Source organism: Chinchilla lanigera, unplaced genomic scaffold, assembly GCF_000276665.1.
Source record: "Chinchilla lanigera isolate Chin_1 unplaced genomic scaffold, ChiLan1.0 scaffold00114, whole genome shotgun sequence".
NCBI lineage: Eukaryota > Metazoa > Chordata > Mammalia > Rodentia > Chinchillidae > Chinchilla > Chinchilla lanigera.
In genome coordinates this window covers 5,051,769-5,067,677 of record NW_004955515.1, presented here as the reverse complement: position 1 = coordinate 5,067,677, position 15,909 = coordinate 5,051,769, and the positions used below count along the sequence as shown (strand labels likewise).

General features: G+C 48.7%; 1 protein-coding gene across 2 annotated transcripts in view; it reads right to left on the bottom strand.

Moving 5' to 3' along the window:
• Bicd2 (bicaudal D homolog 2 (Drosophila)) overlaps positions 1-7,502 on the bottom strand; it is a 45,123-nt gene extending 37,621 nt beyond the window's left edge. The window contains exon 1 of one of the 2 annotated variants that reach the window (XM_005408901.2): positions 6,434-7,502. In XM_005408901.2, coding sequence (XP_005408958.1) covers positions 6,434-6,673 — 240 coding nt within the window. In that variant the 5' untranslated portion in view covers positions 6,674-7,502. The remainder of the gene's footprint in view (positions 1-6,433) is intronic. The other variant, XM_005408902.2, reaches the window with a different exon arrangement.
• Between the last annotated feature and the right edge of the window lie 8,407 nt (positions 7,503-15,909).

Genomic DNA, 15,909 nt, shown 5'->3' with positions numbered 1-15,909 from the left:
CGCAAAACAACTTATAGTGTTAGAAAGTAAAAAAAGATCCTTAAAGGAAGGAAAGCCAAAAGTAATGATGGAACATGTCAAAAGAACATAGAAAGAGCTCTTAATAGCCAAAGCTAGAACAATTTGAGCAACAAAATAAAGTAGTATTGGACTATAACTCAAATGTATAAAATTTTCACGACTCTATATTGATAAAATAAAACGAGGGAGGGAAAGTAGGGTAAGTCTCTTACATAGAAAAACTTCAAATTGCACAGTAGCTTCCTGTAAAGAGTACAGAATGGAAAGGAAGGAAAAGAGTAAGTTTAGACTAGAGAAACCTGACAAATACTATGTCAGCCAAGTGATCAAGGTCAATGGGAACCATGATAGGTATTATGTGATGAGACAGGCCCTTTACTTCCATCCTTTTCCTCCCTCAAGTCCACAATCCCAGTCTAATTAGGAGAAAAGTATCAGACAAATACCAGTTGAGGGACATTCAACAAAACACCTGGCCAAACTTCCTTAAAACTGTCAAGGTCATCAAAGACAAGGAAAGGTTAAGAAACTGTCACAGCCAAGAGGAGCCTGAGGAGACATAATGACTACATGCAATGTGATATCCTAGATGGGATGCTAGGTCAGGAAAAGGTCATTAGGCAAAAACTAAGGCAATCTAGATCAAGTATGGACTTAAATGACAATGCCTAGATACTGGTTCATCATTGCAATAAATGTACTACACTAATGTATGATGTTAATAACGAGGGCAACTGGATGTGGGGGATTTAGGAACTCTACTACTGGCAGTTTTTCTGTAAATCTAACCAAAAGCTGTTTCCTTTTTAAAATTAATGCTCAAAGAACAGCACAATTTGACACGTTAAATGAGTTACAAACACATAAGTGCTACAATACACTGATACTTTATTTTAATAAGGCACTGAGGATTGCCAGTGGATGTGGAATCACAGCTGGCAGCTCTGAAGCTGCTGTGAGGTAGTGGAGGGAGGCTTTCTGAAATGGGACAGGGAGTGTACTCCTAGATATGGGTGCACACGTCCCTTCTGTATGGCGCAGGTCAGGTGGGTACAGGGCTCTGTGTTCATTAAGTATGGAGCCAGACACAGAAAAATGCAAATTCGCACTGTACTTAAATTATTCCTTCATATATCAGTCACTTTGGAACAAATTCTTATTTTCTTTCTATTTTTCTTTTTTGTGGTGCTAGTGATGAAATCCAGCTAAGGAGAGGCTCTACCACTAAGCTATAACCCCAACCTAAATCTGCCTTTTTAAAGCAAGCATGATAGTAGAACTGTGTTTCACAAAAGAAATAAAACTGACCTGGTCCCCATAGGTGAGCATGGTTAGATACTACTATCCCAGGTCACATTTTTAGGCCATCCAGGGAACCACTCCCTTAAGCTGAAGGACATACCAGTCATCAACTAGCCTGGACCCCTGCATCTGCCTTGTGAGGGCACTGCCAAGAGGCACAGAGTGCGCAGAGGAAGGACAGACCAAAGTGGCCAGGGACGCCAGGCAGGAAGCAGCATGCGCCTGCAGGGCAATTGCATCCTAGGCTGCTAGGACATTGTCACTATCACCAGAAGGAGAAGCTGATCCAACTGCAAAGTCATCAAGGATGTGCTGGCTTAAAACAAAGAGGCCAAGAGAGGGGAGAGACAACTCAGGTCACAAGTCAAGCCAAGAGCAGCCAAGTCAGAGGTACGATCATGACAGCATGGGCAGCGGTTCTCACTCTGACCACAGAGTCCTTATGTACATGACGGGAACAATCATTCCTCCCTCCTGGGTAAGAGACCCTGAGCATCTCAGCCTAATAGTCAGGACACATCTGCTAGATGACAGCATCGCCCCAGGTAGGCATAGCTACTCAATGAAGGGCTCTGTCTAAGAAGAAATCAAATCCTTCTTCATCCCTGGGTACATAACAACCTGACACCTGGTCCATGGTGAGTGATGCAAGTGGGACTGCTGAGGTGCTGTCCCAAACTGACAAGGACAAACTGCCTTCTGCCCTCAAAGGGAACGAGGGTCCCTAAGTGACAGAGGGCCCAGGAAGAATTTCCCATGAACCTGGGCCAGGGCTCTTACAGAGGTTGGACTCTCAAATCCAAGAGAAGGTATTATGGTTTGTGTCTAGATGTCTCCCCCAAAGCCTCATAAGGTCATACGTGGGGCTTTTTGGAGGTGGCTGGATCTAGAATGGGTGCTGTTGGGATCAAGGATGTGCTACTGGGACTGACTCACAGTGCAATGCTAGTGTTAAGGGTGTGAGTGCTATGGGTAGCCTGGATAAGACACGGGGGACAGAAAGAGGGCTAATGCTGTCACTTGTCCTGTGTTGCTTATTGCTGCTGCTGCTTATCTTCTGCTGCCTCCTGCCTCCTCTGTGATGCCTCTCTGCCATGCCATCCTGCCTTGAGCCAGCCGATTACGGACTGAAACCTCTATAAACTGTGAGCTAAGATAAACCTTTCCTCATTTAACTTTGGGTGTTGGGTGTTTTGTCTCAGCAATCAGAGAAGTAACTAAGACAGAAAGACAGTGACCACCGAAGTGTTCACACGGTGCCAGGCTACTGTGACAGGCACCAGTATTAACCATTTTTGGCCCAGTTAGATAAAGTGGCCCATCTAGGGGCACATAGTTCCTGAGGGCCCAGGTAGGGTCCAAACTTTCCCTATTGCAGCAGAGGGCAGAAACCACAGGGCTAGCCCTTCCCCCATACCATTAGCTTCCCCTCCTGCCCAGGCAATGCCTGGCTCCCCAGGGCCTACAGACTCCCTACACAGGACTGGCTATTCTTCTAGCCCCACCCGCTAAGCCTCAAAGCATGCTTGGCATCCCTGAAGATGGGCCTGCTCCATCACAGCTGTGCCAGCCACATGTCCAGTGGGAGATAGCCAAGGCCACGCCTCCACATGTTGGCAGGGCTGGCCTGGAGCAGCCATCCACGTGCCTGAGGAAGATTCTCCACCAGGCACAGGTGCCTAGTCCACAGGCCCTGCGGAAAACAGCAATAGGACTTGATGTGGGACTTCTTTTTTAAAGAGAAAGGCCCTTTAAGATTCCTTCATGCCTCCCATCCCACATTTGCTAGTTGGAAAGGGGATCAGCAGGAAAGAAGTCACCGAGCAGTGAGTGACAAGAGTGGGACCACACAGCTGCCTCTTCCTGACAGGCTGTGAGGACAGGGCCACTTTCAGTGCCTCAAGGATTTACAGGACCCTGCTTCCACCTCAGTTCAGGCTTTCTCATGCAGACATATCAGTACCACCACTTGGCCCTCAGAAAGACCCATAGTTTTCCCAGAGCCTCCAAGCCCCCAAGAACCCTCTGCTCAAGAAATGGATGCAAGGATGGTCTCAGTGGGGATTAGAGGAGCAGAAGAATCTACTTGCCTTAATTAAAATCAAGACTTTCCTTGCTCCAGGACAGTGATGGCAAACATTTTAGAGCTTTCAGTGATACAAACAGCCTGCTGTAGCAAACACGCCATAGGTTTGCCCGCACTGCTCTAGGAGGTTGGCCCTTACTTCTAGTAACTTGATAGAGGATACCTCCTCTAAGTCCCCATACTATTCCTGCCTCCTCCAAGAGGGCCAAGGGCTGGGAACAGCAAGGGAAAGTCCAGAAGGTGTCAGCCAGGGAAACTTTCCAAAAAGAGATGTCCAAACTTGAAGGGCGAGGACTTCCAGGAACAGGAGTACAAGCACCAGGAGAAGTAGGGTACCCCCCTGAACTGGCAGGGCAGGAACACCCAGTGGCCCTCAGAAGAAGGCGACAGAAGCCACTCAAGACTGAGCCAGGAGCCGGGTGTGGTGGTGCATGCCTGTCATCCCAGTACTTGGGAGGCTGAGGCAGGAGGATCGTTGCAAGTTTGAGACCAGCTTGGGTTACAAAGTGAACTCAAGGCCAGCCAAAACCTCATAGTGAGACCCTGTCTCAAAAATACAAAGGAAAAAAAAAAAAAAAGACTGAGCCAGGACAAAGACAGGGAGCACCTGCAGGGAGGAACTGCATGTACAATGAGGAGATCCTGGCCCAGCTGGATACCCAATCCCACCCACATGCACCACTCAAACAACAATGGTGACATCCCAGAGCTCACACTACCCAAGGTGGTACAGCAAGGCAGTGAGGGCTTCAGACTTACCCCTGAAGCCCAAGGCCAGGTGGAGCCAACACTGCTCACAGACCTCCCCACTCACAGTCCTCTCTCTGATGAGAAACATAAGGCACCCAGACTCAACCCATGTACCAACAGTACCTGCCTTGCCCTGCCAGCCCAGCACACCTGTCTCCAAGAAGCTGCAGCTGAGGACACAGAGCAAGATGTCCCACAGCCATTTGGGACCACAGACACTATATGGCTGACCAAAGTTCATAAAATTCTCTCCCATATCATGTTGAGGAAGGAGAGAGGGCACAGTGTGACTTTAGACAGTTGTGGCCCTTGACGAGTTAGGTTCAAAAGATTACCAGCAAATGGCAGTATAATTCTTAACAGCAATCTGCTCAAGGTCATGTGGCCAGAATGTGAAGAAGGCCAGAAGTCACATTAAACTAAGCAAGCAGGGCCGGGGATATAGCTCAGTGGCACAAGCGCCTGCCAGGCAAGTGCAAGATCCTGAGTTTGATTACTGGTACAAAAAAATAAAATAAAATAAGCAAGCAGACGCCTAAATAGCAGGTACAGAAACAGTCACACCCTCTTCCCAATTCTGCTAGGGACTCTCCCTCCAGATTCACACCGCAACATTATGCCATGACTCTTCATTATACCAAAAATGCCTGTGTCCATGTAACAAAGAGCTGACCACTGAAAGGCCCCAAACTGGGTACAAGTTAGGTCATCAATGCTCTCTTTTCACAGAGGACACATGGGTGCTAAGGGAAAAAGAGTGCTTTAGCCCATAGTGCTGGGAGGGAGAGAGAAGGGGGGAGGCAGAGACCAGAAATGTGGTAAAGGCACACCCACCCCATATTCTCACAGCCCCCAGCTTCCCTGTCACATATCTCAATCCAGGCTGGGTGGCCTTGCAGGAGAAGCCACACATCCCAACCCCTGTACAGATTCAGTGCCAGTGGAGCCTGGCTTGGAGAAGGCACCAATGTCTACTGGCAACACACCTGAGTTCCTCAGGATTATGTACAAGGACCCAGTGCCCATCTGCCCAGAGAGGCAGTCATTAACTGGTGCTAACCCAACACCTGTACTGCCTGGGTTTAAAGGATTAATTCATTCTCTCCTCTCCTCTATCATGGAAAGGGATCCTACCAGTCTCCCCAGAAAGACAATAAGGCTTCAAAGGGTCCCAGCACCTGCCCAACAAAGGCTGGGAGCAGTAGTGCCAGGCGAGGTGAGCGCAGGGCAGAAGTGGACATACTGTCAAAGAAACTGTCAGGCTACCTGTTTACCCCATACCAGGCTTTTTCCAAATATACAATCCGCAGAACAACCCTCTGTGGACAAGCAGTGCTGTACCCTCATTTTGCAGAAGAGAAAGCTAAGTAAAGCTCAAGAAGGAGCCTTACCCTTAGCCACATCCCTAACCCCGGGTAGGGCTTGGGTCCAAACCCCAGTGTATTCACCCAGAAAGCAAGTTTTCCCTCCCAAACCTCCACAAAAGGTTTGAGGAGTCAGGGGAGATGGAAAACACTAATATTTAAATCACTCCTGGAGGACTACCCAAGACCTCAGCCTGGGATTCTAACCTCCTCCCCTCACAGTGGGAATGACATAGGTCCTCCAGAGGCCTGGTGAGCGGGGAGAACCCGGAAAGGAGAGCAGGATAGGAAGCGGGCAAGGGGGACCATGCATCCCAGCCTGTGGGAGCGCAATCACGGCACGGACAGAGCTCTGGGATAGCAAGGGGACACCGGGGGAACCGGGTCTGTGACAACAGCCACTGCGCCCCTGAGTCCCGTCTCCTTCAGGCTCCCGTTCACGCCCTTTTGAGACCTTAAGGCATTCACTGAAAGAGATGAATCGCCCAGAAAGCAGCTGTGCCGAGAGGGGAAGTGATATGCTTGAAGGTGACAGCAACGCCCACACAGACCCAGGCCCGGTCTTCCAAGTGCGTCTCCAGTGTCCATGGCCTCCGGTCTCAGCATCTGCCCGTCCACCCCCACCACACACGCGCACAGATCCACCCGGGAAGGGGACGACCTCAGCAGAGCACCAGCCCTTGGAAAGCGGCCACTGAGGCCCGCAAAGCAGGCTAGCTGGTGAGGTGGCTCCGCGCACCGGGACCCTGCAGCCGCAGCGGGGCACTGACCCGCCGGCCGAGACCAAACCTCAGTCCTCCACGTCCGGCCGCGGGCCCCACCCCGCGGGGAGTGACCTTAGCCTCACAGGCCCCGGCCCCGACAGGAGTCGCGATCGGGGGTCGCGCGGCAGGGCGGGGCGGCGGCTCACCTCTTTGAGCTGCTCCATCTCGCTGCGAATGGCCTCATAGTCCACCTCGAGCTCCTCGAACTGCAGCTTAAGCTGGTGCTTCTCTTCGAGCACCGCCAGTCCATACTCGGCCGCCTGGATCTTCTCGCGCGTGGTCTCGGCCAGCTCGTGAGACAGCCGCTTCACCTCGGCGCGCAGCCACTCTGGCTGCGCCTCCATCACCAGCCGCGCGTACTCCTCCTCCTCCGACGGCGCCGACATGGTGGCCGCGCGCCGAGACCCGCTCCCACCGAAGATCTAGCAGGCCTTCTTCCGCCGCCGCCGCCGCCGCCCAACCCCGACGGCCGCCCGCGCCGCCTCACTGCTTCTCCCAGCCGCGCGCGGGGCACACTGGGGGCTGCAGTCCCGCGGCTCGCCTACTACACTTCCCGTCGTGCCCGGCGCCAGACCGACCCCGGCTCTGATTGGCTCTCGCTTCGCAGGGAGCGGTCCTGGAACTCCACGAAGCCGTTGTAGCCTGGCCGTTGTGGGAGCTGCGGTCCGGCCAGCGCGCCCACTGCCCGGCCAGCCCCCCAGCTGTGATTGGCCTGCGCCGCTGACATCACAGCTCGATGCTCTGGAGCCTCGCTTGTCTCAGACTCTACCTGCTAGCCTGGTCTTCGCAGCTACCCAAAACACGCCGGGTCTCGAGCTCCAGTCCATTGGACGAGGTGGGCCTCGGCGAGGGAGCACGCAGCCTATACAGCTTCGGAGCGGGGCTTGTGATGGAAACCTGGATCCCGTGTGGCGCCTCCTCCGTGCGGCGTCTGTGGATAGAAATGTGGCAGACTGCGGGCGGCCCCGGAAGGATCCGGGTTAGCCTAGCGCGCGGCGTGTTCAAGGGAGCCTCAGTCCAAGTGCTACTTCCTCTCGTGACCCCTAGTCCTTCAGGGTTTGTTGCATGGGAGTGAAGACAATTCTGTGCGCCCAGTGACATCAATGTGTTTAACACAGTTGGGGGCACCCGTTTTTAAGCGTGATTTAAATTACTTGAAACACAATTGTACCCCTCACCTTGGGCTAACATAAAACTTCCCCTGCCTGTGTGGTGGTTTGGATGTAACCCACTTGTTCCTCTTCGTCTCCAAACCACGCACACCCCACAGCTGCTGACCTCCGTAAACCTAGTCGTCAGCAGGAATCGAGTAAATAAGGTCATCCTTCTCTCCTGTCTTCGTCAGTCAAAGCACAATTGCCTCCCCGCAAGGAAACCTAAGGGACAATACCCGTGGACCCCAAAAGGCGTACTCCTACAGTTCCCCCTTGTTCTCTTGCCCCCTCCCTCCGTCTCTCTAGGAGCTATGAGTAACAAATCTCTGTTTTATGCATTTTGGTTTCACTTCCTCATGTGTCTCACCCGCTGCCCCTCTCCTGGAGAGTGACTATGGCAATCTTGACTTAAGGCCACTCAGAAGAGAGACCTCAAGACCGAATTAGAAAGAAATCATAACAATAAAAATCATGAAACACCGAGCACTGCTACTATAATCCAATGAACAATCCATATTTCAGTCGCCCTAGCGCCCCAAAGTTATCCTGTAGAGAAGTGACTTCTCAGGTTCAAGATCCAGCTGCATTCGGTTGTCAGGTTTCCTTAGTCTCCTTCAGCCTGACCTTTCTGAGGACAGCAGCCCAGCGAGTGCACACTGACATACTCTCATGAGTAGATTAGGTTGTGCATTTTTGGCAGGACCATTACTGAGGTGTTGCAGAGTTCTCAGTGCACCCCATGAGACACATGGTGTGGATTTGCATGCCCTGCAGTTTTTTTCACAGTGTCATAGGATAAGACACTTACAGGCCTTGCAAATATCCTGTTACTCCTCAAACTTTGACCTATAGTTAAGTATTAATTGATACTTGTTACCTGAATAAATTATTGCCATACTAGATAAATTACTATTTCCATCTGTCCTCCATTTATAAATTGCTTTTGTAGCCGAGTGTGGTGGCACACGCCTGTAATCCCAGCACTGGGGAGGCTGAGGCAGGGGGATTGCTCTGAGTTCAAGGCCACCCTGGGCTACAGAGTGAGTTCAAGGACAGCCTGAACTGCACAGCAAAACCCTGTTTCAAAAAGACAAAAAAAAAAAAAAGTTTTTGTACTGAGAGAAAGCTGTTCCTGCTCATTTGTTCATTTGTAGTATTATCCATGGATTCTTCTTTTACTCCATGAATAACAATTCATTCCTCTCCTCACTTACCTTGATACCAGTGTTGGCAAACTGGGCCACTGGGAGCTTCTCCAAGCTGACTTTGTATCTTTTTAAAGCAGTCATAAATTTTTCAGCACTTTCTCACTTTCTGGCACAGTCATTTCAGGATCAAGACCATGTTGTACTCTGTATCCCAGACCTGAAATAAGCCGTTTCTCCATGGAACCTTGATTCTTTGTAGCGATTTAATGTCTTCTTTGTATAAGAAGGATGTGTCATATTTTGTTTTTTGTTTTCTGTTTTTTTATTTTAAAGAGTAAAAGAAGGACAACATGGCAATAGGGGGATTCAATGAATTACAGACAAAGTGGTAGGACATTATCAGTGGTTGTTATTTTATCTATTGGTATCTTCAAGATAGTTTCTCAGGAAAACAAATAGTGAGTTACTGACAAAAATGGCAGGAAATTATCAATGGATGTGTCATATTTTGATTTGTGAAATTAAATGAACTTTAGGGAGTTCAATCATGGTAGAAGTAGTACATCACCAACTGCCTGATTGCCTGAGCTGTCCTGGCTTTACACTGAAAGTCCCTCTTTCACAGGCCTGGCAAGCTGTTCATGCTAAGTGGGAAAGACCTTATAAGGAAGAGGAGAAACAAGCCTGTTTCAGCAAGTACCCACCCAAAGTAACGCCTGCACCTGACCTGGCCTGACAGGAACTTCCCACCTCAGCTCCCCCACACCCCTCATACCTGTCTAAGGGGCAGGTCTGAGGAGGCAGCAGGAAGGCAGCAGGAATCACGTGCAAAGACTGACAAGGGTACTTAGAACTTGGAGGCCAACTGGTGGCAGAAGGGGCTAAGAAGGTCTCAGGCACATTCAGTTACAGGCAGAGTATCTGTCACTCCTACTGTGGGTTTCTTTCCTGCAGAAGGGACAGTACTGGCTGGCTGGAGCTGTGACAGAGGAGTCTAGGATCCACAGTATGTGACAGGGAGGAGCGGGAGAATTAGGAACTGCTTTCTGAGAAGGGATACTTGAAGGGGACCCAGAGGATGCTGAGGATGGCCAAACTGTCCAAGTAGGTGACTTGCAAGAGAAGCGGCTCATCCTCCCTGCCCTGCAGACAATGAGGTCCCATGGGGTCTCCAGAATCACCAGATCCTTGACATGCATCAGCTGATTCAATCTTTGTGATACCTTCAATTAAGCTGTCTGTTTTACAAAGGAGGAAGCAGGCTCAAGGCCAAACCAGCGGTATCTCTCTGGACTTCCTTTCTTGACGTTCTACCTGCCTCAACCCATTCACTCTGTCTGTCCTGCTTCAGGACAAACCCTGCATGAAGGCCCCCTGCTGGTCCAACCACCCTCCTTGCCACAGCCGTGTCTCCACTGTCTGACCATTGCGGTCACCTCCGTGCTCTCCTCCTTGTTTTCCCGCTTCTCCCATTGCTCATACAACAGCTTGGGTCCCTGACAGCCAAGTCAAGTCACACCCTACTCTATTCAAAACCTTTTCAGAATCAAAGCCAAATCACCATGGCCACCTGCAGAGTTGCACATGCTGCAGAGTAGCCTGTCCCTTTAGAACCCCTCCTGGTATTCTATTCCCCTTCCTGGCTTCGTTCGTTTTCCTCTTTTGGGGCATTGTATGCTATTGCACTGTGGATCATCCCCTGAATGTCAGGTTCAGAAGGGCAGGGACCTTGACAAGACCTAGCATCTCCTGGTCGACATTAGGGACATCAACCAGGGTCCCTAGGGGTTCAGCCCACACAGGCCAGCCTGGCCTCAGCAGCACTGCTCCCTGGTCACATGCCCCCTCTGGTGGGAAGGCAGAGAATGTGCAAGAGGATAGAGGCAGCCCTGGCATAGGTGAAGGAACCCGGCAATTGTGGTGGGGAGTCAAGGGTACCAGAAAGGCAGGCATATGGTGGCCCCATTAAGGGCTGGACCACATGGCCAGGGACCTGGGAACAAAGAGGAATGATGTCCTCCTAGTCAACGTGCTCTGCCTTTGTGAGCAAAAGGTCCAATACCCCATGCGAAACCAGCAGGATTCTTATGCAGACGTCCCCTGGCTGGGACGTGACTCACACGGGGCCATGTTGGCAGGCTCGCTCACTCATCATTCCCTGGAGAGCTATGCCTGCCCATGTGAGCCCCTCCTGGCTAGCCAAGGAGCAAAACTCTCTCCCTGTCAGGCAATGGCCTGCCCAGGTGTACTTGGCTCAGCTGTCTAGAAGGTGAATAATGTGGCCTCCCTGAATATCCAAGCTCTGGGACATCAGAGGGTCTCAAGCAGCATACAGTATAACTGAAGAAACCTAGGACCTGAATCCGGGTCTATGTAACTCCACATCCCACCCCAGCCATCCCTGGGGGAGCAAGATACAGCCCCACCCTCAAGGGCTCATAGTACAGAGGGGACAGACTTGAATGGCTAAGTGCTAAGATTAAGTAGACCTATGTAGGTCCTTGGGGGCTGCAAAGGACAGTACAGAGTTGGGAAACATGGGCTGAATCTCAAAGGATGAGCTTGTATTTGCTGGGCACAGATGTGCCTCAGAGAGAAAGGCCCAGACACAAAAATGTGGAATTATGGGTGAGTGTAGTCTGGGAACGGGATGAATTCAGTGCAGTAGGACATTATAGAGCATGTGCATGTGTGTATGTGCACACACTCATACATGCATTGGAAAAGGAAAAGGGAAGAGTGTTAGCACTAGAGTGTAAAACTCCATCTTCTCATAATATTTGCATCATCAGTTACCAAGCTGGTATTGACCTGAATCACTGGGGATCTGTGACCAGTTGGGTTGTCTGGGAATGGGAATTGGTTGCTGACAGAGTTTGTAACAAAAGAGGCTTGAGAGGGATCAAGTCCTGAGGAAGGCAAAAGGAAGCTGTGTGATGGGGACTGCGACAGCCTGAGGTAGGCCTTAGCCTCCCAGCTTCGCAGGAGCTCAGGGCTGTGTGGGGCTCCAGGGGCTCAGGGCAGACAGATTGTTCCCTCCTCATGGAATGATTTCACGTTCATCCACATGGTGCCAGCTGTCAGAACTTCACTCCCTTTTATGGCTGGATACTTTTCCATTGTGTGACTGTAGCACCGTTTCCTCATAGTCTGCTGGTGGACATTGGTGGGTATTTTGAGTGATGCTACTGTGGATATGGTTGTACAAGTTTCTGACTGAGTCCTGCTTTCAGTTCTGGGGCATTATGTCCCTAGACGTGTACTTGCCTTGATGTCTGAAAATTCTGTTTAGTTTTTGAGGAGCCATGATGCTTTTCATAGCAGCTGCACCATTCACACTTCCATTGGTAACCCACGCGAGTACCAATTTCTTCACATTTTTCACCAACGTGTGCTATTTTCTGTCTTTAAATAGCCATCCTAATGAGTGTGAAGTGGTGTCTCATGGTTTTGATTTGCATCTGTTCCGCTGATAACAATGCTGATAGTTCCTTGGTGTGCTTATGGGCCATCTGTGTACTGTCTTTTGTTTTGTTTTGTTTTGTTTTGTTTTTGTTTTTCTCCGGTACCAGGAACCAAACTCACGACCTTGCGCTTGCCAGGCAGGCGCTTTGCCGCTGAGCTAAATCCCCAGCCCTGTGTACTGTCTTTGGAGAAAACATGGGGACAGTCAATGAAGCCTACAGAAGACCTTTCTATTTCATTTATTAAAACTACATGCAAGGCCTGGGGATTTATCTCAGCGGCATAATACCTGCCTAGCAAGCATGAAGTCGTGAGTTCAATTCCCGGTACCGGAAAAAACAAACAAACAAACAAAAGCACAAAACTACATGCAAGCCAGGGATATAGCTCAGCAGCACAGCAACTGCCTGGCAAGCACAAGACCATGGGTTTGATTCCCGGTACCAAAAAAAACCCACAAACCTGTGAGTCAACAATGACCTAAGAATTTTAAAACTTAATCATAATGAAGTTAAAAAAAAAAGTATCATAGAGGCTTACTTAATTAATCTTGTGTCAACTAAAATCAGTGTGATTTAGTTTTAACTTTTCCAGGGTATATCTATTTTATTGAGTTTAATAAACTGAGAAAATACATATGCTGCGGCTTTTAGAGTTTTTCCAGTAATAGGGATGGAAGGCAGAGTCTTGCCCATGCTAGGCGAGTGCTCTACCATTGAGCTACATCCCCAGGCCTATGACTTCTAATGTGATTGCCATGGTTTTAACCTTATAGTGTTCACTGATATCTATGTTAGACATATTTATACATACAAAATATACAGAGAAGAGTAAGCCCTTCACAAGGGGATATATATGGGGGGAGGAGTCTGCCAAAAAATGTAAACATACTTCGGAAAAGAGTATATTTCTTTCCACAGCCGGTGTTACTTTTGTGTTATGGTCCCTAGATGATGTTGTATATCACAGAAAACCCATTACAGTGCTGGCCCTTAGAGAAGAAATTGAAAACACATGTGCAGCAATCTCAATGACCAAGGTTACCCAAGCAGCAGTTCGCTGTACTAATAAATGTCTGGATGTGAATGGCCACCGCTTCAAGCACCTCTGTAATTGCAGAGGCCAAAGGTAACTTTTATTAATCTCATGATGGCTCAGTAAATTTAGTATTAAAATATTCGTACAAGGTTTTTCCTGAAGTGTGTATAGATTTATATAGATCATATATATACATATATATATACATACACACATATACATATACACAGCCACATTATTGTGTGTGTATGTGGTACTGAGGATGGACCCCAGGGCCTTCACACTGAGCTGCATCCCCAGCCTCTTTTATTTTTAATTGTAAGATGGCCTCTTACTAAATACCATGTATGTTTCTGGCTGCATAGTACTCCGTGATACATGTGTGGTACTTCAACTGAACTGGGGAGTTAAAGTAGCTCATGTTGGTATCCTGCAACCTCACTAATGCACTGAGAAATGTCTGTGTTCATCATCTTTGTGCCCTGAACAATTCCCTTATTCCAGAAGGAGGACATTTCAGTTGATAAAAGTTGTTGAATTAATGTAATCACAGACTTCCACTGACAGAGCTGCTGTGTGGGAAATGGCTTGGATGTCACGCCCAGTCTTGCCCCTGGCTGATAAGTGGATATTTCTCTCCCTTGGTGTTCCTGCCTGAACCCCCACTGCTCTTTTTGGGTGTCTGGTGGCAGAATATCCTATTGCGCGCTCTGGAGAAGGTGTACAATCAGTATATCATCCAACAGTCAGGTTGTCTGCAAATACCTCTCCACAGGGCTTTTTGTCCCACTAAGCACTGATGTAACCCCTTAAATTGATCTACAGATTAAATATAGACCCTACTGAAATTCCACATGGCTTTTTTTTTTTTCCAGAAATTGATCAGTGAAATAGAATTAAGAGCCCAGGAATTAACCAGTGACTTTGGGGGAGGCTGATTTTCAACAAATCTGGATGACTTAGTGAGACTTTGTCTCAACATAAAAAATTCTGAGGAGATGTAGTTCAGTGGAAAGGCCTTGGGTTTAATACCAGTACCAAAAAGAAATAATAAGCAAACAAACAGAACAGGAGAAAATCTTCCAAACAGCATATCTATCTGATAAGGGTCCCGAACCCGGAGCCCTCTGAGCACAGAGGTGACAGCCACAAGCTGCAACCTCAGGGCCTTGGAAAGGGCATCTGAACCCCGCTGCTGGCTCTGTGCAGCTTGAAGATTCCACATGGAACAGAGCTGCAAGTGAAGTGTTTCCATCTGAGATAAAGGACAAGAAAGAAGCAGAGGGGCCAGAGAAGGCAAGGAGGTGGGAACAGGAATGGGGGAGAAGAGAAAGGAGAAGTCCTCCCATGTACTAACATTGTACTGTAATAACGACGCCAGCATCAAGCATACTGGTTTTCTGGGCTGCCATAACAAAATACCACAGACTGAGGGGTTCAAATAACACAAATTTATTTACTCCTGGTCCTGGAGGCCCAAGGCAACAGCATGGTCCAGTTGTTGGTGAGACCTGCCTTCCTGGTTTGCAGACAGCCAGCTTCTGGCTGTGTCCTCTCATGGTACAGAGGGCCCTCTGGTGTCTCTTTCTCCTTTTGTAAGGGCACCAGCTCTATTAGATCAGTCCCTCACTCTTTTATGACCCAATTTAACTTTTATCACGCCCTTACAGGTCCCATTACCAAATATAGTCACACTAGGGGTTGGAGCTTCTACCTATGAATGAGGGGAGTACAGTTCAGTCCATAGCAACAAGAATAATAGATATCAGATGGTGTACAGATTAGTACTTAGTGACTTGCTTTCCTACGAAAAATGAAAGCCCTCCTCCCCAATGAAAGGCCCAACTTACAAGATTTTGTGATTTCTGTACTCTAAATGATTCACTCATGGTCAATTTCAAGCTACCAAGGTCATCAAACTGAATAGCATGGAGAATAGATGCAGACTAGGGACTATCACAGGATGATTTCTCATTCAGGTACGTAGATACAAATACTCAAGAGCATAGATAATTGTAAAGGGTAACAGAGTAATTAGGAAGTAATGAGTTTTGTGGACTTACTGTGTTTTTAATAAAATGTAATTGTAAGTGTGTATAATCAAACATTTCAGAAGAATGAATTTAACATCAGGAGCTAAGGATTCTGCAGATTTAATAATGGGCCCTTATAGCCAGTAGGATGCAGCTCCAGCATGCACTGAATCCACAGTTTGGGCCACATACACCAAATGCTTATTATTATCATTATTTTCATTATATGTAGATATTGTTTACTGAGCATCTACTTTTTTCCTTAGGTTATTTTCAAACCAGAAAGATTTATCTTCATTAGTCCTTATGACACCCTCCTGGGTGTGTTAGTTCAGCTTTTTGGTACTGCAACAAATACTTGACACAATCAACTTACAAAGAAAGAAGGTTGATTTTTGCTCACATTTCTGGAGGTTTTAGTTTGTGATGGGTTGGTCCCATTACTTTTGGGCCTGTGGTAAGGCAGCACATGATGGCAGGGTATGCAGGGCAAAGATTCTCACCCTGTGGCAGGAAGTGAAAGATAGGGAGAGGAAGGGACTGGGATCCTATTCTTCCTTTCAAGGGCTACCCTCTGTGACCCCAAAATTTCCTACTAGAGCCCACCACTTAAACTGTCTGCCACTCGGGGAGGGCCGGTCTTTGGACTGGCGACTCACTCCCGGCCTAGTCGTTCCCCGGAAGGAGGGCTTCCGGCGCACAGGGAGGTGCGGGTGGGGAGCGCCAGTCTTCTGGCTGGCTAGCTTCCTGCCTGCTGGCTCCCGGAGGGTGGGCCCCCAGCGCA